This window comes from Lepidochelys olivacea (assembly GCF_965140295.1).
Source record: "Lepidochelys olivacea isolate rLepOli2 genome assembly, chromosome: 26".
NCBI lineage: Eukaryota > Metazoa > Chordata > Testudines > Cheloniidae > Lepidochelys > Lepidochelys olivacea.
Genome location: NC_140436.1, coordinates 1246336 through 1269946, shown reverse-complemented (window position 1 = coordinate 1269946; position 23611 = coordinate 1246336). Strand labels below are relative to the sequence as shown.

Sequence of the window (23611 nt, the reverse complement as noted above, 5' to 3'; positions counted from 1 at the left end):
CAAAATATTTTCAGATTTCTCAGAGTGTTTATGTGGTAAACAATAGAAAGTAAAAGTTAAACTATAAGACACAAACAACATTGTCCTTTTAAACACTGCTACGAAGAACATAGTTATATTCAAGAGTCTGTTTTTGTGTTTTAGTTACAGGGACCACCCTAATTATGTAGGGGCAACATTTGCAGGAAGGATTTGTCTCAGAAACTATGCTGGAGGAGTTGCTCTGGTATAGTATTATTGGATCTACATTGCTAGTGAACATTGTAACGCTGGCTTCAGAAGGAGCGGTGGTGGGTGCTCAGCACCTGTGAAAAACAGCTCATTTGTATTTAGATGCCTTAAATATGCATTTGGATGCTTGACTTTAGGCACTTGGTTAGAACAATTTGCAGTAGAACTTTGAGTGTTAGGGTTTTACTTGCTCTATAGTCTCCTCCTAGCCCTTTAAAGTACTTTAGAGCTTTACTTTGCACGGTGCTGAGTACTCTGGCACTAATCCAGCAAAACACTTAAGCAATCCCTTTATCTTGGGACTGTTCATGAATTAAGGTTAAGCACAAGTTTAAATGTTTTGCTACATCAAGGCCAGTTAGAACTTTGCAGGATTGAATCTTAAGAACAGTTACCATACGCATATGCATTTCTTTTACCATATGGCATATCAAGTTCTGCACTGTTTTTCACACCCTGGGCATCTTCATTGCTTTCATTTGAGTTTTCCAGAATGTAAGTCAGCATGAACTTCGGCCTTGCATTGAAGACAAGCATCTTGAGGTTCTTTACATAAAAGCACAGACATTTTTATAAAATATGACCTGACTACATTGGGCAGGAAACAGAAAGGTTTAGAATTTTATCATAGTTTTTGTTTCTTATTCTGAGTTACTTTGATGATGATTTTCAGTGATTTCTCTTATTTAGTATCAAAGGGCTGTAACACTGGAGACATTTTCAGTCATCATTGCACAGCTGCTGGGGCTTAGTCTGGGAATAGCATATGATGATTCTAGGGACTGTCAGTGTTCTGGATCCATCTGTATAATGAACACCAAAGCAGTGTAAGATTTTTTTATTTATATATCTCATGTAACATGACATTATTATTATTGAGAACTGTTTTCCTGTGGCATGCAAGTTCAATCATTATAAATGACCATGGATTAGTATTTAAGTGGTTGTGTGAGGTGCTGAGTGCCTCCTGTGAAGTGTGAGATTCCTCAAATTAGCCTGTTGTCAATGGAAGTCTTGGGTGCCAGTTATGCATACCAAAAAAATAACTAATTTCTAAAGAACATATCTGAAAATAATTTTTCACATCTGAATGCAAGTATACATTATTCATGTTTATATTGAAAGTTTCATAGTAGGCTTTGATTATAGATTTTTGTTACCTTTTCCTTGTATTAATGAGCTTTGAGTGGAACAGAATTCACTGTTGGCTTGTTCATATTTTTGTAATGCTTTATTTAATTAGTTTTCTGTTTATATGATACTGCATGGAAAGGGTTAATTTTCAAAGTCATAGAATCATAGAATATCAGGGTTGGAAGGGACCTCAGTACGTCATCTAGTCCAACCCCCTGCTCAAAAGCAGGACCCATCCCCAATTAAATCAAAGTCTGGCATGATCATTACAGTTTCTAGCAGTCATGTGCTTAATATCCTTTCAACCCTTAAAAGTGGTGGAAAGAGTCTAAACTCTGTTGGACAAAGTCTGCAATAAGGGGGCAATCTCACTGAAATCTGTGGGATTGCATGCATGTAACAATGCAAAATTTGTTCCATGGCATTCACTGGGCATTACTTTGCTCTTTTTCCAGGAAACAGCTTTTAATTATTTTTTGGATAAAACATACAAGGTCATATGACTAAGCCTCAAATTGTATTTTCCATAACATATGTCTTATCAGACATTACTTATATATAGTCAATTCAGATCAGATCAAGACAAGCTAAAAATGAGCTACTCTGTACTGCTCTAGAAAGCTTCTGAAAGTGTTCACAAGCCAATAAGCTAACCAGTGGCTCAAGGGACTCTCAATAGGATCGTTTAACCCTGCTGTCACTCAGTCAAATCCAGCCAAAGGGCCCTATGGAAACAGATGCCTGTGACTAACTCAGTGAAACTGTTCACACGCTGAAGTGTTTTCAGTATTGGGGCCTAGGTCAATTGTGACAAATAATCATTAGTAGCTGGTGGCAATTAATTTATATGAAATGAGTTCATAAATCCAAAAGGAGCTATATTATGCTCATCTGTTCTTGCGTTCTGCATAACACAGGCCACAGAACCTCACCTGGTAATTTGTTCATCAAATCAATAACTTCTGTTTGAGCTATAGCATATCTTTTCTGGTTTTTAATGGACAGATGCCCGTGTTACAAAAACCATCACCAGAATCTAGCTCTACAATGAGATTGTTCAGCTTCAGTTTATTTTTCTCAGGTACAGGGAGATTTGAGCTGTATATTGATAAAATGGCTCAGGATATTGTAACACTTTATAATTTATGTAATGTTTGTGTATATGTGATTTAAAGGAAACTAAGGCAATTATAAATGATCCAGTGATGTGATTTTGTTAATATTTCACATAAAGTTTTAGTTTATAAGAAAATAAATGAAAATGTATTTCCATTATCCGTTAATAACCCTAATGTATTTAGGTATCCCATGTTTTACCTCTGGAAAGATAAAAGCACAATTAAGTTAGCCAATATCTCTGATAAAGGAATATTAATATCTTTCTCTATAATAAAAAAAAGGATGATGTTCTAGTTGCTAATTTCTGCCAATTTTTACTCTTAAGACATTATTTGAATGCAGATTTACAAAATGAAGTGAAAGACCCTCAGCTGAATATGTTGGAATGTAGCATTAATGATATTAAGTACTCCGGAATCTTTAAATATCTTCAATTGGTATAATTTTTCATGGATAATTTATTTTTAGACATTCCAATGGGGTAAAAGCCTTTAGCAGTTGCAGCATTAGAGACTTCGAAAGTTTTATGAAACATAGGAGAGAAGACTGCCTCTCTAACAGACCCTATTTGAATCTGTCCTACAAGAGGGCAGTCTGTGGCAATGGTATTGTGGAAAGAGGAGAGCAGTGTGACTGTGGCTCAGCAAAGGTTAGTACTCAACACCAGAAAGCCTAAGTAGTGTAAAATTCCACTGTTCTCAGTTTAGAAGAATGGAGCTTTGAGAGTTAGTACCCAGCTGAAATTTAGGAAAGTCACTGAAGATCTTACTTATATTTATAAACAGTTTTCATGTTGGTATTAACCTTGTTGTAGCTTGACACTCATTTTTCTTTGGGGATCTTTCAAGTTGTTATTCTTAGGGGATGAGAATCTTGGACAGACTCTTTAGAGAAGGAAAATTTTAGAATATCTAATGAGTCTATGGTTTATTTTTCAGGAGTGTGCAAAAGATAAATGCTGTACTAACAAATGTAAACTTAAGCCAAGAGCAAAGTGTGGTACTGGATTATGTTGCCAAAACTGTAAGGTAAGGTGTATATTCAGGATTATCAGATGTTTAACACAATTTCTAAATTTTGGAGAGACACTGTTCACTGCATAGTTAAAGATGAAAACCAGCTTTCCATTTGTGTCCACCCATACTCAAACCTTGTGAAAACTGTCCTTCGTACTTGACATTTGCCTGGGTGGTCTTTGGCCAAAGGGAGCATTTTACCGAGCATTTTTAATTTCAGTCCGACAACACTTTTCTGATATGGATGTTCAGGGAAAAATATTATTTTGAAAATTCTTTTATTCCTTTTTTTTAGTCAATGTCTTGGCCTAGAAACTTTCTGGTGAAGTTCATCAGCTTTGTCAAAGCTCAACAAATCTATGGGTTTAGTAGAACTTAAGTGCCACAATGGGCTCCACTGGAGCTCCTGAGTACTGCATGGGTGTGGTGGGGTGAGCACCCTGCTCCGGAGAGAAAGGGGTTAAAACCAGCTCTGGGAAAGGGCTGCCCCGAGGAGCCAATCAGGGGAAGGCAGGTAGCAGCCAATCCAAGCCCGGTAGGGCTGGTATAAAGAGGGCTGTGAGCTAGGAGGCAGGCAGTCTCACTCCAGCCTTAGGGTGGGAAGGACCAAACTGCCTGGGATCACAGGGGTACCTTCAACAGAGCAGTGCTGGGGATGGGGCAGGCTGAGCTGGGGAGCTCAGGCCTGGTGACCTCCCTGGCTGAGGACTGACAGGAAGGCCTAAGGAGGACTGGGGCTGCAGGGAAAGGCAGCAGATCCAACCCCCTAGCGAATTATGAGTGGCCATGGCAGACTGCAGTTTGCCCCTGAGTAAAGGGGCTAGATGAGGACTGGCAGTGGGTCACTGAGGCGAGGTGGGCTCAGGGAAGTGGGGTTCCCTGAGTGAGGGGCAGCACCCCAAGGTAAGGGGCACCGTAGTTCAGGAGGGACGTGGGGCCTACGCGTGGGGGAGATAAAGGGACTGCAGAGGGGTAGGTAACAGAGGGCGAGACACTGGCCCATAGAGGACGCTCTGGGGCTGAGAGAGCTAATTCCTGGATGACCAGCAGGTGGTGCCGCGGTGGTGAGTCAGCACTATGCTATAATGGGCTTGTCTCGTGACACACTATAAACCAGTCAGAGCCAGGATTATAACACAAATCTTCTCAATCGCAGTCTCCTGCATGACACTAAATAATCCTGCCTTCTTTGAAAATGTGAGGTGCTATGCGAATGTTTTTACAACTTAAAGAATAAGAGGACAGTACCGCACAAGGGAGCGCAAACACCTCTGTGTTTATCTTTATTATACAGATTTCTGTACAAAACATAGTTGACAATAGTCTCTTCCCCAGAAAGTTTACAGACTAAATAGACAAGACAGACAAAGGTTGGGAGAGGGAAATATTATTATCACCATATTACACCTGGGGCAACAGAGCACAGAAAGATTAAGTGACTTGCCCATGGTCAAGGCTGTCTGTGGTAGACATGATAATTGAACATAGCTCTCCTGAGTCCCAGTCCAGTGCCTTATCTACAGTTTGTGCTTCTGCTTAGTTCCCTTACTTCACCTATATAAGGGTTCCCTTAGCACTAGGGTTTGATGATCTCTTCCTTTCTTTGAAGTTCAGATTGGTATATATCCCACCTCTGCACCTTCTAGTGGAACAAGTTCTCCAGACAGGGTCAGCGGACTATTCACGTGTGTAAAATTAAGCATGTGCATAATTTTGCAGGATTAGGGCTTTAAAATGAAATATTTCTGAGATTAAGGATCATACTTTTACATGTCATCCAAAAGATGACACCTCTAACAGTATGATATCTCCTGGCATTGTGGTGGGACAGCACCCCACTCTGTACTGCTGTAGGGGAAGAGTGCCATATGCTAAATCACCAGGGCCACTCTGACAGAAGGCTTGGGAGTCTATCAATTTATGTTTCATGACAAGGGAAAAAATGATGAAAATGATTTAAAAGAACCCTGGGTGACCTGGAGTCATACATATAATAGATAAGAATTTTACAAAGAATTCTCTCATTCATCACAGTCAGTGACAACCACATTAAACAGCATATATGTGGTGGTGTTATTTACTTATTTTCTTATTCACTGTAAGTATCTTTTCTTGTGCTTTACATAAATTCTGTTATTTAAACATTATAGACCATAATCTTTGTAAAACATGCACAGTCTCCTTATTCTTACTTTTTTCTAGTTTAAGGCAAAGAATAAGAAATGTAGACCCATGGTTGATAGTCAGTGTGATCTCAGTGAGTACTGCAATGGGTCATCTGCATTCTGTCCAGCTGATCTTTATGTTCAGAATGGACACAGATGCGAACACAATACTGCCTTTTGTTACAAAGGACGTTGCCAGTCTGCTGATAAAGCGTGTCAGAAGATCTATGGAAAAGGTAATGGAGACAATTATGTTCTAATTTGTTCTAAAATCCAGTTCCACTAAATGCTGTAATAATAATAATAATTAATAAGAGAGACTTACATGGCCACTTCCATCCATATATCCAAAACACTTTATAGCAGTGATTAACCATGTTTATTCCTTTTTATTGATGATGGGGACATGAGGTACAGAATGGCCAAATTACTTGTCTGAAGTTGTCCAGTGATATTAAATATTGTTATAAAGGCATGGAGGTTACCAGAAGCTCAGATTTTATAGAAGTAAAGTAAAAATGAAGTGGTGACTGTAAATTAAAATTCATTTGTAAAATATGTCTTCTTTTTTGCTAACCAAATAGCAGACTAGAAAACCAATTCCGAACAGATCTCACTGTTTGCTGCAGGGTAGCTTAATTTAAATCATTATTTAAATCAGCAAGCAGGAAACCTTGATCTAAATAATCAAATTTAATCATGTTTTGCATTTGTACTTTTTCACTGTTTTCCTAGAGAAGGGTTGCTTCTCACTGATTTTAACCATTAAAACATGTTGAATTGCAACTAAATGTAGCCTTTACTTTGAATTTTGGTACTACCTGTTGCTAATCAGGAGGATATACAATATATGTACATTTATTTAAGCAGTTATATAACTTAATATACACTTATTCAGATTCTTTATTTTTTGCTTTTTTGTTGTTAGAAAATTTTGAATGATGCATTTAGTTTTTTAAATAAATGGTGATTAATTTTTTATTTCTGATTTGTGTCAAGCTCTATTTGGATGAAAATTGGAATTCAATTAAAACTGCACAAAACCAACATTTACAATTTTTAAAAATTAGTTGAATAAAACAACCCTAAATGTGCTGGATACACAAGAAAATGTATCAAAACATGTTTTACTTTAAAACTAATGGATTTGTTAAACAAAGGAAATATTTTAGTGAATTGAATTGATTGCTTCAGGTCACCATTTCCTTCATGATTTTAGAACCTAGTAGATCTTATCCTCTCACACCTAGTTTTTATTCTTAGATTCAAAGAGGAGAACAAGCTTTTCTGCTTTTTCATCTGCCAATTGGTTTCTCAACTTTGAATGAACTAGTTATGGGACTGAACTAGTTGAATAAACTGAAATGTATAAATTATTCTCTTTGCACCTGAAGAAGAGGCTACTGCTGTCTAAAGCTTGTTTAAGACTTCAGCAAACTCTGGTTCCAGGTGCTTAGTCAGTGACTTCCACAAGTTCAGTGGTTTGACTTTCTTTAAAACTTCAGCAGCAAATGTACTGCTTAATATTATTTTTGTATTTAATTTAAATGATTAGTAGATTATAGTAAATTTAGGCCTTAAGATAGGTTGTTACAATTTGAAATTTAATTTTAAAATAAGTTACTTTTTTTCTTTGTAAAAAATAATTTAATTTAAATAAAAATACAGTTTGAACAGAAAGATATTTATCTTTCCTGGTTTTCTCTAATCCATGTGTAGCACCTAGGTACGGCAATGATAGGCATGTTAGAAGTACTGATAGATTAATAAATGATTTAGTGTTCCTTTTAATTATACTCAATCTTATCTCAAAACTTACAGGTTCTAAAAATGCTCCTCTTGCATGTTATGAAGAAATCAATAGTCAAACAGATAGGTTTGGACACTGTGGGAATGATCCGAAGAAAGGATTTCAGATCTGTAGTTGGATGTATGTTTTAAGGAAAAAACATATTTCTCTTCTGCTTTCCTCTACTGTATGGTGCAAATGCTTACTATCTGTTCATTAGTAAGGCTGCTTTAATTTCTTTATAAAATTTCCTTCTAGTCTCAGGTGTTCTGTATACATTAGCCTTGGCCGTTCTCAAAGAATGCGCAGTTGGTCAGCATCTAGACCGTGATCCTATAGCATGGAAAGCAAGGATTAGGCGAAGCTGTGCTTGGACCCAAGTAAGGTTATTGACTAGGTGTAATGCTCCACACTGGACAGAATAGACCTCCGTGCCTTGCACACCTGCTTCCTCTTCCACCAGAAGAGCACATGGTACACAAAGGTTGCGGTGTGGGTGTTATACCAATAAAATAAAAACCAGCGGGATCTTATTAAAGGGGAAAAGGCAAAATGCCACATTTATTGTGAATACAGAAAGAATCATAGGGTATGTCTACACTATGAAATTAGGTCAAATTTGTAGAAGTCGTTTTTTTAGAAATCAGTTTTATATATTCGAGTGCGTGTGTCCCCACAGAAAATGCTCTAAGTGCATTAAGTGCATTCACTCGGCGGAGCGCTTCCACAGTACCAGGCTAGAGTCGACTTCCGGAGTGTTTCACTGTGGGTAGCTATCCCACAGTTCCTGCAGTCTCCGCTGCCCATTGGAATTCTGGGTTGAGATCCCAATGGCTGATGGGGCTAAAACATTGCCGCGGGTGGTTCTGGGTACATATCGTCAGGCCCCTGTTCCCTCCCTCCGTGAAAGCAAGGGCAGACAATCGTTTCGCGCCTTTTTTCCTGAGTTACCTGTGCAGACAACATACCATGGCAAACATGTAACCGTCACCGTATGTCTCCTGGGTGCTGGCAGATGCGGTACTGCATTGCTACACAGTAGCAGCAACCCCTTGCCTTGTGGCAGCAGATGGTACAATATGACTGGTAGCCGTCATCATCATGTCCGAGGTGCTCCTGGCCATGTCGGCCGGGAGCGCCTGGGCAGACATAGGCGCAGGGACTAAATTTGGAGTGACTTGACCAGGTCATTCTCTTTAGTCCTGCAGTCAGTCCTATTGAACCATCTTATGGTGAGCAGGCAGGCGATACGGATTGCTAGCAGTCCTATTGCATCATCTTCTGCCGAGCAGCCATGAGATGTGGATGGCATGCAGTCCTTCTGCACCGTCTGCTGCCAGCCAAAGATGTAAAAGATAGATGGAGTGTATCAAAACAGGAAATAGACCAGATTTGTTTTGTACTCATTTGCTTCCTCCCCCTCCCCCGTCTAGGGGACTCATTCCTCTAGGTCACACTGCAGTCACTCACAGGGAAGGTGCAGCGAGGTAAATCTAGCCACGTATCAATCAGAGGCCAGACTAACCTCCTTGTTCCAATAAGAACAATAACTTAGGTGCACCATTTCTTATTGGAACCCTCCGTGAAGTCCTGCCTGAAATACTCCTTGATGTAAAGCCACTCCCTTTGTTGATTTTAGCTCCCTGAAGCCAACCCTGTAATCCGTGTCGTCAGTTGCCCCTCCCTCCGTCAGAGCAACGGCAGACAATCGTTCCGCGCCTTTTTTCTGAGCAGATGCCATACCAAGGCAAGGATGGAGGCCGCTCAGCTCACTTTGGCAATTAGGAGCACATTAAACACCACATGCATTATCCAGCAGTATATGCAGCACCAGAACCTGGCAGAGTGATACCAGGCGAGTAGGCGACGTCAGCGCGGTCGCGTGAGTGATCAGGACATGGACACAGATTTCTCTGAAAGCATGGGCCCTGCTAATGCATGCATCATGCTGCTAATGGGGCAGGTTCATGCTGAGGAACGCCGATTCTGGGCTCGGGAAACAAGCACAGACTGGTGGGACCGCATAGTGTTGCAGGTCTGGGACGATTCCCAGTGGCTGCGAAACTTTCGCATGCGTAAGGGCACTTTCATGGAACTTTGTGACTTGCTTTCCCCTGCCCTGAAGCGCATGAATACCAAGATGAGAGCAGCCCTCACAGTTGAGAAGAGAGTGGTGATAGCCCTGTGGAAGCTTACAACGCCATACAGAAACCGGTCAGTTGGGAATCAATTTGGAGTGGGCAAATCTCCTGTGGGGGCTGCTGTGATGCAAGTAGCCCACGCAATCAAAGATCTGCTGATATCAAGGGTAGTGACCCTGGGAAATGTGCAGGTCATAGTGGATGGCTTTGCTGCAATGGGATTCCCTAACTGTGGTGGGGCCATAGACGGAACCCATATCCCTGTCTTGGCACCGGAGCACCAAGCTGGCAAGTACATAAACCGCAAGGGGTACTTTTCAATAGTGCTGCAAGCTCTGGTGGATCACAAGGGATGTTTCACCAACATCAACGTGGGATGGCCAGGAAAGGTACATGACGCTCGCATCTTCAGGAACTCTAGTCTGTTTCAAAAGCTGCAGGAAGGGACTTTATTCCCAGATCAGAAAATAACTGTTGGGGATGTTGAAATGCCTATAGTTATCCTTAGGGACCCAGCCTACCCCTTAATGCCATGGCTCATGAAGCCATACACAGGCAGCCTGGACAGTAGTCAGGAGCTGTTCAACTACAGGATGAGCAAGTGCAGAATGGTGGTAGAATGTGCATTTGGACGTTTAAAGGCACGCTGGCGCAGTTTACTGACTCGCTTAGACCTCAGCGAAACCAATATTCCCACTGTTATTACTGCTTGCTGTGTGCTCCACAATATCTTTGAGAGTAAGGGGGAGACGTTTATGACGGGGTGGGAGGTTGTGGCAAATCGTCTGGCTGCTGGTTACGCGCAGCCAGACACCAGGGTGGTTAGAAGAGCACAGGAGGGCACAGTATGCATCAGAGAAGCTTTGAAAACCAGTTTCATGACTGGCCAGGCTATGGTGTGAAAGTTCTGTTTGTTTCTCCTTGATGAAACCTCCCGCCCCTTGGTTCACTCTACTTCCCTGTAAGCTAACCACCCTCCCCTCCTCCCTTCGATCACCGCTTGCAGAGGCAATAAAGTAATTGTTGCTTCACATTCATGCATTCTTTATTCATTCATCACACAAATAGGGGGATGACTACCAAGGTAGCCCAGAAGGGGTGGTGGAGGAGGGAAGGAAAATGCCACACAGCACTTTAAGCACAGCACTTTAAAAGTTTACAACTTTAAAATTTATTGAATGCCGGCCTTCTTTTTTTGGGGCAGTCCTCTGTGGTGGAGTGGCTGGTTGGCCAGTGGCCCCCGCACCGCGTTCTTGGGCGTCTGGGTGTGGAGGCTATGGAACTTGGGGAGGAGGGCGGTTGGTTACACAGGGGCTGTAGTGGTAGTCTGTGCTCCAGCTGCCTTTGCTGCAGCTCAACCATACACTGGAGCATACTGGTTTGATCCTCCAGCAGCCCCAGCATTGAATCCTGCCTCCTCTCATCACGCTGATGCCACATTTGAGCTTCAGCCCTGTCTTCAGCCCACCACTTACTCTCTTCAGCCCGCCACCTCTCCTCCCGGTCATTTTGTGCTTTCCTGCACTCTGACATTATTTGCCTCCACGCATTCGTCTGTGCTCTGTCAGTCTGGGAGGATAGCATGAGCTCAGAGAACATTTCATCACGAGTGCGGTTTTTTTCCTTTCTAATCTTCACTAGCCTCTGGGAAGGAGAACATCCTGTGATCATTGAAACACATGCAGCTGGTGGAGGAAAAAAAAGGGACAGCGGTATTTAAAAAGACACATTTTATAAAACAATGGCTACACTGTTTCAGGGTAAACCTTGCTGTTAACATTACATACGTAGCACATGTGCTTTCGTTACAAGGTCGCATTTTGCCTCCCCACACCGCGTGGCTACCTCCTCAACCCTCCCCCCTCCCCATGGCTAACAGCGGGGAACATTTCTGTTCAGCCACAGGCAAACAGCCCAGCAGGAACGGGCTCCTCTGAGTGTCCTCTGAAGAAAAGCACCCTATTTCAACCAGGTGACCATGAATGATATTTCCCTTTCCTGAGGATAACACAGAGAGATAAAGAACGGATGTTGTTTGAACGCCAGCAAACATACACTGCAATGCTTTGTTGTACAATGATTCCCGAGTACGTGTTACTGGCCTGGAGTGGTAAAGTGTCCTACCATGAAGGACGCAATAAGGCTGCCCTCCCTAGGAACCTTTTGCAAAGGCTTTGGGAGTACATACAGGAGAACCGCGAATGCCAGGGCAAATTAATCCTTTCGCATGCTTGCTTTTAAACCATGTATAGTATTTTAAAAGGTACACTCACCGTAGGTCCCTTCTCCGCCTGCCGGGTCCAGGAGGCAGCCTTGGATGGGTTGGGGGGGTACTGGCTCCAGGTCCAGGGTGAGAAACAGTTCCTGGCTGTCGGGAAAACCAGTTTCTCCGCTTGCTTGCTGTGAGCTATCTACAACCTCCTCCTCATCTTCTTCTTCATCCCCAAAACCTGCTTCCGTGTTGCCTCCATCTCCATTGAAGGAGTCAAACAACACAGCTGGAGTAGTGATGGCTGAACCCCCTAAAGTGGCATGCGGCTCATCATAGAAACGGCATATTTGGGGCTCTGACCCGGAGCGGCCGTTCGCCTCTCTGGTTTTCTGGTAGGCTTGCCTCAGCTCCTTAAGTTTCACGTGGCACTGCTTCGGATCCCTGTTATGGCCTCTGTCCTTCATGCCCTGGGAGATTTTGACAAAGGTTTTGGCATTTCGAAAACTGGAACGGAGTTCTGATAGCACGGATTCCTCTCCCCATACAGCGATCAGATCCCGTACCTCCCGATCAGTCCATGCTGGAGCTCTTTTGCAATTCTGGGACTCCATCATGGTCACCTCTGCTGATGAGCTCTGCATGGTCACCTGCAGCTTGCCACGCTGGCCAAACAGGAAATGAGATTCAAAAGTTTGCAGTTCTTTTCCTGTCTACCTGGCCAGTGCATCTGAGTTGAGAGTGCTGTCCAGAGCGGTCACAATGGAGCACTCTGGGATAGCTCCCGGAGGCCAATACCGTCGAATTGTGTCCACAGTAGCCCAAATTCGACCCGGCAAGGCCGATTTAAGCACTAATCCACTTGTCAGGGGTGGAGTACGGAAATCGATTTTAAGAGCCCTTTAAGTCGAAATAAAGGGCTTCATCGTGTGGATGGGTGCAGGTTTAGATTGATTTTACTCTGCAAAATTCGACCTAAAGTCCTAGTTTAGACCAGGGCATAGTAAGCAGTTAGTTATAGCTATAACATTCCATTCAATCTCATATTTATTCACTCATTCATACACACACACACGCACACACACACACGTTCTGCAAGGTTGTTATCATAGTTACCAGCCTTAGAGTTGCTTATGCCAAGCCACTGTCCAGGTGGCCTGGACATGAGGAGGGAGCAGGCCCTTGTCAGATGCACATCTGATGCTCCTAGAAGTTGGTTTGCAGAATCAGACCCCAAAGTTCTCACTTTCTAGAGTTCATTTTTATAGGAATTCCTTCCTATGCTAGTCTATGGGAATTGCTTCATCATGCTGTTGCTGAATCAATCAGCAGATGGCACATTTCTGACGGCTCCGTGCTGCCAGATGTTATCTTGTTCTTTGGTTCTCCCATTCTTGAGGCTGTGGGGTGGATTCCAGTCTGCCTTCCAGGGTTATTTCCACTTGACACCTTCTTCAGACGATGGACACTGGATTCTTAGGCTGGCACCTCCCTGATCATTCAGTTATTATCCACACCAAGCATCCATCCACATACATCTTCTATCTCTATTTTAATCACAATTGTTAACAAAGCGAGATGACTACAACACAAGGGCGGGGAGCCTCTGGGTGCTGTTGTTACAGAGTATTGCTTTGAGTCTCTCTCTGTGTGAGTAGTTGTTATTACAAAGAATTGCTTTGAGAACCGACTCTGTCTTAGAATGTACTAACACAATTAGCAGCTTGCAAGTTTCACACAGAGAGGGAGAGAAACAGCACCAAAAACCAAGAAACCTCTTAATTAGTAATACTCTGGAATTTAAACTATGGGGAATCAAACTCATTTGTGATTTCAATACAGAACTTCTTTAATATGATCCAACATGGGCCGTGAATGAACATAACTGGAAAAAAAACATGACCTTAAGTGTAATCCTTGCATGTCCATGAAGCACATAACTACTGGGGCAGGGATGGTGTCCCTACGCTCTGATTGCCAGAAGCTGGGAATGGGCGACAGGGGTTGGATCACTTGATGATTACCTGTTCCGTTCATTCCCTCTGGGGCACCTGGCATTGACCACTGTCGGAAGACAGGCTGCTGGGTTAGATGGACCTTTGGTCTGACCCAGTATGGCCATTCTGAGGTTCTTATGTGTTCCCCACTATGGCCTCATTCTCATTTGCAGGCAAGAGTAATCTGGTGGATGTGCATCAGTTTTCTCCTCATTTCAAAGATCAGTTTTCTGCCTTCCTTGCCCTGCTTATGGCCTTTATATCAATCTAATATGTGCAATACCTCACTCGTTTTCGGCAGTTTTGTTTTTCTAATGTATTGATCAATCAGATGTCACATGTATCATTTTATTTTCCTTTGCTATTGAATTTTATAGGGATGTCACATGTGGAAAGTTAGTTTGTACATATCCAAGTCGCATTCCATTCACTAAAGAAAAAGCTGCTATCATTTATGCTCAAGTGCGAGAGCATGTATGTGTATCTTTAGATTATATGAAGCCACCCACAGAGACTGACCCTCTACTGGTTAAAGAAGGCACAAAGTGTGGGCCTGGTAAAGTAAGGAAATATTTTATAAGCATCTAAAATGTTAGTATGTATGTGGACTTTATAAACTTGTTAAGTTTTAGAAATATTTATCCTTTGGCAACATAGCTCAAGGTTATTCATTACCAATGTTTTATTTACTTACTCTTTTAACACCAGAGGAAAATTTTCAGTCTGGAGTGGTTATGGATGATTATTGTAGACCTTTAGTGTTAGCTGCATGACTAATCCCTGTGCCTTGTTTTAATTCACTATAATGTATTTTAAACTGTGTTAGAGAATTACTTTATTACTACTTAATCATCATTATTATTTGTTTTACAGTAGTGCCTAGAGGTCCTATTCACATTGTGGTCAGTGCTATTCAAACATATATAAAAAAGACAGTCCCTTCCACAAATTGCTTACAATCTAAGTACTTGTCATTAGGGAGCTGCAAAATAGTGTTACCCTAGTTAAGGGTACAACCATGATCATGTTCTAAGCTTGATTTTGGATTCCTCCCTCCACCAACATAAAAAGTAAAATCTAGGTAGAAATGTGGTTTTAGAGTAGAAGATAATTGAAAAACAAATATTTACTAAAATAATAAGCAGTGGTACAACTGGAGGACAGAATTGTGGCCAACAGAGGCACTGAAAGAGGCCTGATTTATGAAGGAGTTCAAGTACAATGTGACTCAATAAAAATTTGCTATCTCTCTCAAAAAACCCCCGCACCGACTAAACCGGAGGATCGGAGAGTAGCAAATGCGGCTTTTAAAGGAGTCTAGGTGTGATCCAGGAAATTGACAGACCTGTAAACTTTACATCTGTACCTGGTAAATTGGCTGAAATTAGATGGAATAGTAAAATATCTGGAAGATCATGAGATGATAGACTCTAACACTGTTTCTGCAAAGGAAAATCATGTCTCACCAACCTGTTAGAATTCTTTGAATGTGTTAATAAAGTAGTGGATAAAGGAGAACTAGCTGACACAATTTATTTAAATTTGACAAAGTGCTTCCCAAGAGACTACTAAAGATAATAAGTAGCCACGGGGTTTGAGGCAAAGTGTTGTCAAAAATCACTCCCACTTATAACAGCTTATAACAGCAAAAGTCTGCTTTTTCAGGCATAGGTTATTCCAACCCTCCTGAGTGAAATATACTTTACTGGCAAAAGTAAACTGGCACAGTTTTGCCAGTACAGGGACTGCATCTACAGCTGGAGCTTTTGCTGGTGTAAGCATGTCTGTCACAAACCAAAGCCTATCACTCTTCTGAACAGAGCTACGTTGAAAAAATGTGTAGTGTACACCTGGCCTAAAAGACAGGAAGCAAAGAGCAGTTTTAATCCCCGCAAAAGATTAACAGTGGGATGCCTCATAGTTCTGTATTAGGTCCAATTTTGTTTAATATATTTATTAATGATATGGGTGAGCAATGAAGTAGCAAATTTGCATATGACACAAAGCGATTTGTGGTAGTCAGGACCAGAGAAGACTATGAGGAACTTCAGAAAGACATAACCAAGCTATGTAAGTGGGCAACACAATGGCAAATAAAGTTCAGTATTGGCAAATGCAAAGTAAAACATATTGGTGGGGAAAATATGTACTTCTGATACACTGTGCATGGTTCTGCATTAACTGTGTCAACTCAGGAAGGGACCTGGGCATCACTGGATAATTTATTGAAGACTTCTGCTTAATGTGCAACTGTGGTCAAAAAACTGAACAAGATGTTAGGATGCATAAAGAATAGGATGGAAAATAATATGGAAAATATTGTAATGCCATTATATGAACTGATGGTAAACCTTTATTTAGAATATTGTGTGAAGCATTGGTCACCCTATCTCATAAAGAATATTACAGAATTAGAGGGAATTCAGAGTAGGGTGATGAGTATTTAGCGGCAAGAAAAACTGTCATATGAAGAGAGATTGAAAAGATTAGGATTGTTTACTTCAGAAACGAAATTAATAAGAGGGGACATGATAAAAAAGGTAGAAATTGAACACAGCCCAGAACAAAGAGTGATGCTAATCCATGCCACTGAGGGGGAGGCTCAGAGTCAGAATTCATGAAGCTCCTGAACGCACATGGGAGCTTCCTGCTACTGTACCCCATTATGGGGTGCAGCATATTCTTCCACACTTTTGCCCTGTGCATAGTCTCTCTCCACAGATCACTGCAGAGGGGGTCTGAGGCCATGGCCCTCTTTCCCTTTTGGGGTGTACCCCAGGATTGCAAGGAGGAGGCAGTCCCTAGACTCTTTGACTCCCTTCCCCAACTCGGCATTGCAGGCAACTGCAGTTGTGTGTGGCCCATACTGGAGCTGTACAACAGAATAAAAAAGGCACCTTTTCTTCCTCCCACATCTCATGCACCCCCCTAAGGGCAAAGCACAAAGTGGCCCTTAGCAATGGACTCAGCAGTCTATGGAATATAAACTATACCAGAAGAGGGAAAGAACACCAGCAGTTACAGTAGTATTCAGTTTAAGAAAACCTATGTATTGACAAATCAAAATGCTTTTGCCTTGTTTTTCAAAGTAGAAACATACATGCCATTTGTAGATGTGGTTATTAACAGTATCTTTCCTGAGCATCCCTTCTTAATCTGCAACTCCTATAGGATACAGGCAGCAACAATGAAACTGGCTTCATTCTGCATTGCCAGTTACCTTTTGGCAAGCATTAGGGTATTTCCATACAGCTGTAATATTTATGGCCTTTCCATCCTAGGCTTCTTTTCAGAGCATGCAGCAGATATACTGAATGCTAAGATTGTCGGACTCATTTGAATTGGAATTTTATGCTGTGGTTTGTTTGTTGTTTAGGTTTGTATAAACCGCACATGCCAGTTCTATGCAGTCCTGGGATATGATTGTAATCCACAAGTAAAATGCAACGGTCATGGAGTAAGTAACAATACTGTTACTATTCTGGTGTTACTGCTTCTATTAATATTGTTCGGGAAGTTCTTTCTTTATAAAACCCCGTTTTGTAGTATCTGTGGTTTGGCTGTAAAAGCCCTTCTGGGCTTATACTTGGGGTCCAGAATCACTATGCTACTGTCAGTTATTTATGGGAATAATTGAGTAAAATAATTTAAACTATTTTTCTTTCTCAGAACCAGTAACAAAATTAGAATGTGAGAAAGAGATTGTTATGCACAGTATAACTATGAAATGAATTGCTTGGGCAGATTAGTAAAAGGAAAAAAAATCAAATAAGGGCCAAGATCTGTATCTTTGAACAGGAGGGAGCTGCACATGACCAAATTAGTGTAGATTTATAAAAAAAATTAACATGGCTGCAAACAATGGGAGGAACCATGCTGGTGTAGTGGATTGAGGACAGCAGGGAAAACTAGGAAGTCCCTGAGTTCTAATTTCAGTTTTGCCATTACCTTGGTGTTGACCTTGGGCAAGTCAGTCCACCTCTCTGATGCAAGGAATAGTACAGTATAGCATACTTGCCTCACAGGGGTTTGTGCTCTATATTTATACAGCTTTTTGAGGAGCTTAGATGCTGTCTTATTTTCAGCTCATTGTCTGGTGTATTTTCTGAAGTGTCAGACTATTCAGTAATATTTGGGCCTGATCGTATCCCACTAAAGTAAATGCAAAATTCATATTGATATCAGAGCTGATCCTGCTCCCACTAGCAGGTCTAGCTAGAACAAGGAGGTTGACAAGAAAAGTGTAATCTCAGAGCAGTAGTCTTCAACCTGTGATTCGTGGACCCCTGGGAGTCCGCAGACTATGTCTAAGATTTCCAGAGGGCTCTGCGCCTCCGTTTGAAATTTTCTAGGAGTCCACAAATGACAAAAGGTTGAAACCCACTGTCTTAGAAGGTACCCAATAGTACTAATCTCTGAGGAAAACTCACTAAATGAGTAATTTTGCTACGTTCCCCTGTTTTTTCAGGTATGCAACAATAAGAAACATTGTCATTGTAATCCTGGCTGGAATCCTCCAGATTGCAAAACGAAAGGCTCTCCAGTGGGGGGAAGTGTTGACAGTGGGCTTCGATTTTTGGACTTTGGTTAGTAATCCAAGTAAATCTGGTAAATCAAATGCCCTACATCTCACTGACCTGAATTCAGAGATCTTCTCTAATGGAAAAAGAGTGGGGATATGATACTCTGGGGATGGGCATCTTAGAGAAGCATACCATCATAATATCCACAAAATCACACCACCAATGATGGGGGTAGCTAAGAGAAAAACCTGTAAATTGAAATTCTATATTTTTGTGAAAAAAGAAAACATTTGTAATATAGGAAATGGGGAATTTGGTATATTTTTTGTGCTATGTGCTTACTAAATATTATTATATTACTACTGACGTTGCTGGGATTTTTTTTTAATTTATTGAATTTTTGAGGTTCACAGAGTGTCCAGATATGTTCTAGTTTTTTTAATAAATACAAATAAATAAATAAATACTACTAGACTTCATTTGCTTAATGACATAGCATCAGATTCTAGTCTCAGTTATTTCTGATTTACACAGACACAGTTGAGAGCAGAGTCTGACCTATACTTATTAATAGGTACTACCATAATACAAATAAATAATAAGAATAGTGTCTGTGTTGAGAAAATGCTGAAGTATTGTATTATCTTATAAACAGATATACAGCCTCTGTTGGCAGATAGATGGCACACTGGGCTAATACACCAGGCTCTGAATCATCTCTCTCAACACACTGCTAGTTTCTCCAATTCAAGTCATATTGTACAATGTTTTTGAGATCTGGAAAGATATCTATCATCTGAGGATCAGACTGCATGGAAAAGCTTTCATAATCCCTGCCTGCACTCTGTCCACTTTAGTTAGCACAATCATTTTCTCTCTTTTGTCATTGTTAAAATTGATCCCTAAATATTTAAACTACAAAATTATACAAATATTCACTTTGTTTTGAAGTTAATTTTAAAATATAATCCATGACTTTGATTTCAAAACTGTTAAGTCTAAAGAAAGTAAAAAAAAAAAAACTTTAGGGAATACAATTGCATGGAATTAAAACTTGCAACCAAAACTGAAACAGAAGCTGGATAAAAAAATTCCAGTGTTGGTGGTGAGGAGGGTCTGTGATATCCAAGCTTTCCTGGGTAATCCCCCATTTTACAGATCTTCTTCCTTTTTCTTTTCTGGTTAAGCATTGTCAATGTGCTCAGCCCTGTACAAGGTACATGAATAAAGATAATCTCTGCACTAGAGAGCTTTCAGTCTAGAAGGAGAAATTGGTGCTGCTGTGAATCTAAAACTTTTACCGAAGATGGTTATTGAATTCGACCTAAACCGCAGTATTATTATAATGTCAGGTTTTTTTCTAAACCATATAGTCTCAAATGGGGAGTCAAAATTTCACAAGCTCAATGTTAAAGTTGACCTGCAAAGGTTAAAAAAAAAAAGGGGGGAGGCTTGTGTCCTTAATTCTGCTTTATGATGTATAAAGAAGGTCTGGAATTGAATGTTAGTGTATAGTGGGTCTTTGTTTGATTTGGATTTTTTCCTTTTAATTTATGCCAAAAATTCAGATCTTACCAGCCTTGTTTTTCCTAGAAGACACTATTGATGACCAAGTACATTTGATGTCACAGATGTCAAGGAAGTGAAATATGATTGACTGGTCAGAAGTGACTCTATTCAAACTATTTAAAACTTTACTTCAAACACCTAACAAACATTCACAAGAAAAGCTCTTTTGTTAGTTATTCAACATCCTCCTGAGCTCCCAAATCCACTGCTCTGGGTCCTACAAGTGAAACTTCCAGCAAAAACAAGGGAGAGGGACAGAAGACTTTATATTCCTGATATATCTAAGATAAAAAAAAGCAAGGGAAATATATTTCAGGCCTTTTGAAAGATGAGCTACTTTCTTGAGTTGGGAGCTATGTCAGATGCCCCTTTACGGAGAGCAGTATTACAATTTGCAGTCAGTTGATCCCACCCCATACCCTTTTAATTGGGTAGTAACTGCATGTTAATCTTCCAAGAGCAAGGATGTGCCTATGCAATTTCATGAACAAGAAAGGAAGGTTACTGGAGTTCCTCTGCTCATCCACACTCATGCACCCTACTTCACTGGAGTTTTCAATCAGGCTTACAACTGTATGACTGGAACTAAAGGACGAATGAGTCTGTCAACTTTCAGGAACCTCAGTTCTGAATGCTAGGTCCTGAGGGTGTAGGGTGACCAGATGTCCTGATAAAATTGGGACTGTCCCGATTTTTAGTTCTTTGTCCTGTGTCCCGACCGATGCGCGGTCAGGATGCCATTTGACCCGATATTGCGGCTTTGACCACTCCGGCCGCTTTTTTTTTTTTTTTTTTGCTTCCCCCATGTGTCCTAATATTTTGTCTGTTTCATCTGGTCACCCTATGAGGGTGGTTGTATGTGGTCCCAACAATTTTACTGCTCTAAATATTTATGCCACAGACTGTGGGTATGCAGAGGCAATATACTCCAAGAACTTCATTCCAGTAAGTAACCCTCATTTATTATTAAGCCATGACTATAAAGAAGATTCAGGAAATGAGTAAACTTGAACACAAAGTTAGCACAATTTTCATTTTTTAACCAAATGGAAACAATATTTTATTCTAGAAAGGTATATGCTTTTATAATCTCAGATAACTTTCTCTCTCTCTTTCTCCTTATAAACGACACAGAATGATGGGAGTTGAGCAGCTTGGACTTGTGAAATCTGTTATGTGTTTTCCTTTCTAGATATGGTTTTAGAAAGAGCTGCCCAAGACACTTTGAAGAATTGGCTGCTGCTAAGTTTCTGTATCTTTCTGCCTGTCCTTGTTGGTTCTATCATCATGATTGTAAAATGGAATGAATTGAATAGATTCTGCTCAAAGGAGGAGGAGGAGTCACAAGCTGATGAGTAAATAATTTTTTTTACGTAATTAACTAATTCCAAGCCTTCATTTACAGATCTGGGATCTCTCTAGGCAGTGGTGGAGGTGATGAGTTCATGAGCAAGATCATGATGAATATGAGATGGTTGAATGTACAGTCAATGGTGTGCATTGGGAACTGTATGCTTTTACTTCTGAGACGGTTTCATAAGCATACACGTGAGCTAGGCAATAATGGACACGCTATGCTAAAATACACTGTTGCAGTAGAAAGGACAGTATCAGAAAAAACTGATTTCAGAAAGTCAGGCTTGTAGCTGTGTAAAAGGAGTTAAAGAAAATTGGTTTGAATTCAGTAATACTGGGGAAAATCACAATGGAAAAGGGAGAAATTAAATATTTAAGATACATACAATTGTGGCTCCATATGCCAGTGAAAACTAAAAAACTTGAAAGGCAACCAAAATCCACCAGTCTAAGTGGAAATGTGAAGAACAGTGTAGGAGACCAACTAAGGGCATTTAAATTGTATGAAGAAAGAGAGAAATGTGCAAATTAGTCTTAGAAAGATGGAGCCAAACTGTGTCTCTCAATCTACTGGCTTGGGCCCATGTGCCTGTGCCTCCCATGTAAATAGGCTTGGAAGGATGAGATTTCCATTGGTGTCAGTAAATGTCAGTTTCACCAAACACACACCAAACAACAACAAAAATTTCCATCAATGGTAATCGACATTTGCCCCTAGGCAAAGTAAGGAAAATGATTGAGAAGTTATTAGACTGTGATTTAAAGGTATTTAATTTGGCTGTTTTGACATGTGATGTTGACAATTTGTTTTAATGATCAGAAAGTTTGAAATTATTGAATCTTAGTGGCTGCTGTCATTAAATAATTATTGCCTGACCTCCACCATAAATTTCTACAACTGTGAAAATGTAAAGGAATTCAGATTGAAAAAAAATTCTTAAAACCCATAGTATTGCACAACTGTGAACACTTAAATAGATAAAAGTAAACATTGATATTTTCCATCAGTTATAAAAAATAAAAATTTAATTCTGCCAAGGCTACATGTAAGTCATGGACAAAGGGGTTTGCACGACTGGAACCTGATGCAAGACAGGGGTCAAAATCAATATATGGCATTTTCATAATAAATATTTTTTTTTACAGAAATTGCACTTTAAAAGTCTTCCTGTCCTGCAGGAAAATAATGTATTTTATAGGAACTCTGTATTCGTCAGTAGAATTCATCTTTGATAGCAAGAAATTCTCTTCTGGATTGCTAGAATTTTAAAGAGACAGAATTGAATACACTCTGTAGTTTCGAGACTGTGAAGCATTTAATTCGTTTTAAATAATCTTCTCTCTCTCATTTTTTAACAATCTAAATCTAGATCAGAAGACTTGAGCCTGCCAGATAATCGAAGGTAAGTTTCAAATATGTAGCACACTCTCTCTCTCACTTACCATTTACACAAGTACTACACAAGTATTACACAAGTACTCCAAGACTGTAATCAGGGTTGGATCCTATTGTGTGAAGCACAGTTCAGGAAAGAGGATAAAACACAGATTCTCTGAGAAAGCTGGTCAGAAGTGGTGTCGTTTCAATACACACCAGTTTATTCTTCAAAATACGATCTACTCATTATGCAGTAGGTTTTTCTAAACGTCTGCTCTGGAATATCCATAATTATATTTGTATTGGTGAAAAATATAAACCTCATAATGCTATGGTTGCATATTTTTATAAATAATCAGTGGCATGCAGTGAATTTGATCAAGTCCATTTTGTTAAAACTATTTGTGCTCCTAATGCTAAACTAGACACATTAAGGAAATGCATAAACATAAACAAACAAACAAACAATCCCTTTTGAAGAGTCTAGCCTGGTTGTTCTATTTACTTGTTGTTGCTATATGCAGTGATATGTCTGTTCCCTTCCCCCACCCTCTGCTTTTCTGCCACAGTATGTAGGTAAAGAGCAACAGCTGGCAGAGACCTGAAGACTAAACTGGACCAGGCATAAACCGAAGCTAGGAAAAGAAGGCTGAGGTCCTGGTTCCTGGGGAAGAAAAAATGAGACTAGATTATAGCTGCAGTGACGTATTTTATAAGCTGTTTGCTTTTGGTGAATAAAATCTCGCTTGTCCATAAAGTGCAGTGTAGTTCGTGCCTTCAGGTGGCTCCGGGTGAGTTCTCCTTCCCACATGCACTGCACGGAGGGTGGATGTGTGACAGATTTGCCAACATAATGGGAGCGATGCACGTGTTAGCACTTGGCATCCCAACTTTTACACAGACACCCCTGATGCTGCCCCACGCCTCCCAACCCCCCCCCAGTCTCCACCTCCCATACTGCCCCCAACGCCCCTCCACAGTGTC

The 23611-nt window shown here is 40.6% G+C and overlaps 1 protein-coding gene across 1 annotated transcript in view; it reads left to right on the top strand.

Moving 5' to 3' along the window:
• LOC311513272 (disintegrin and metalloproteinase domain-containing protein 18-like) overlaps window positions 1-23611 on the top strand; it is a 69426-nt gene that overhangs the window by 4246 nt on the left and 41569 nt on the right. The window contains exons 5-15 of the mRNA XM_084614975.1: window positions 145-226; window positions 922-1058; window positions 2953-3133; window positions 3423-3512; window positions 5703-5901; window positions 7487-7595; window positions 14179-14362; window positions 17178-17258; window positions 18270-18387; window positions 21086-21248; window positions 22620-22652. Coding sequence (XP_084471101.1) covers window positions 145-226; window positions 922-1058; window positions 2953-3133; window positions 3423-3512; window positions 5703-5901; window positions 7487-7595; window positions 14179-14362; window positions 17178-17258; window positions 18270-18387; window positions 21086-21248; window positions 22620-22652 — 1377 coding nt within the window. The remainder of the gene's footprint in view (window positions 1-144; window positions 227-921; window positions 1059-2952; window positions 3134-3422; window positions 3513-5702; window positions 5902-7486; window positions 7596-14178; window positions 14363-17177; window positions 17259-18269; window positions 18388-21085; window positions 21249-22619; window positions 22653-23611) is intronic.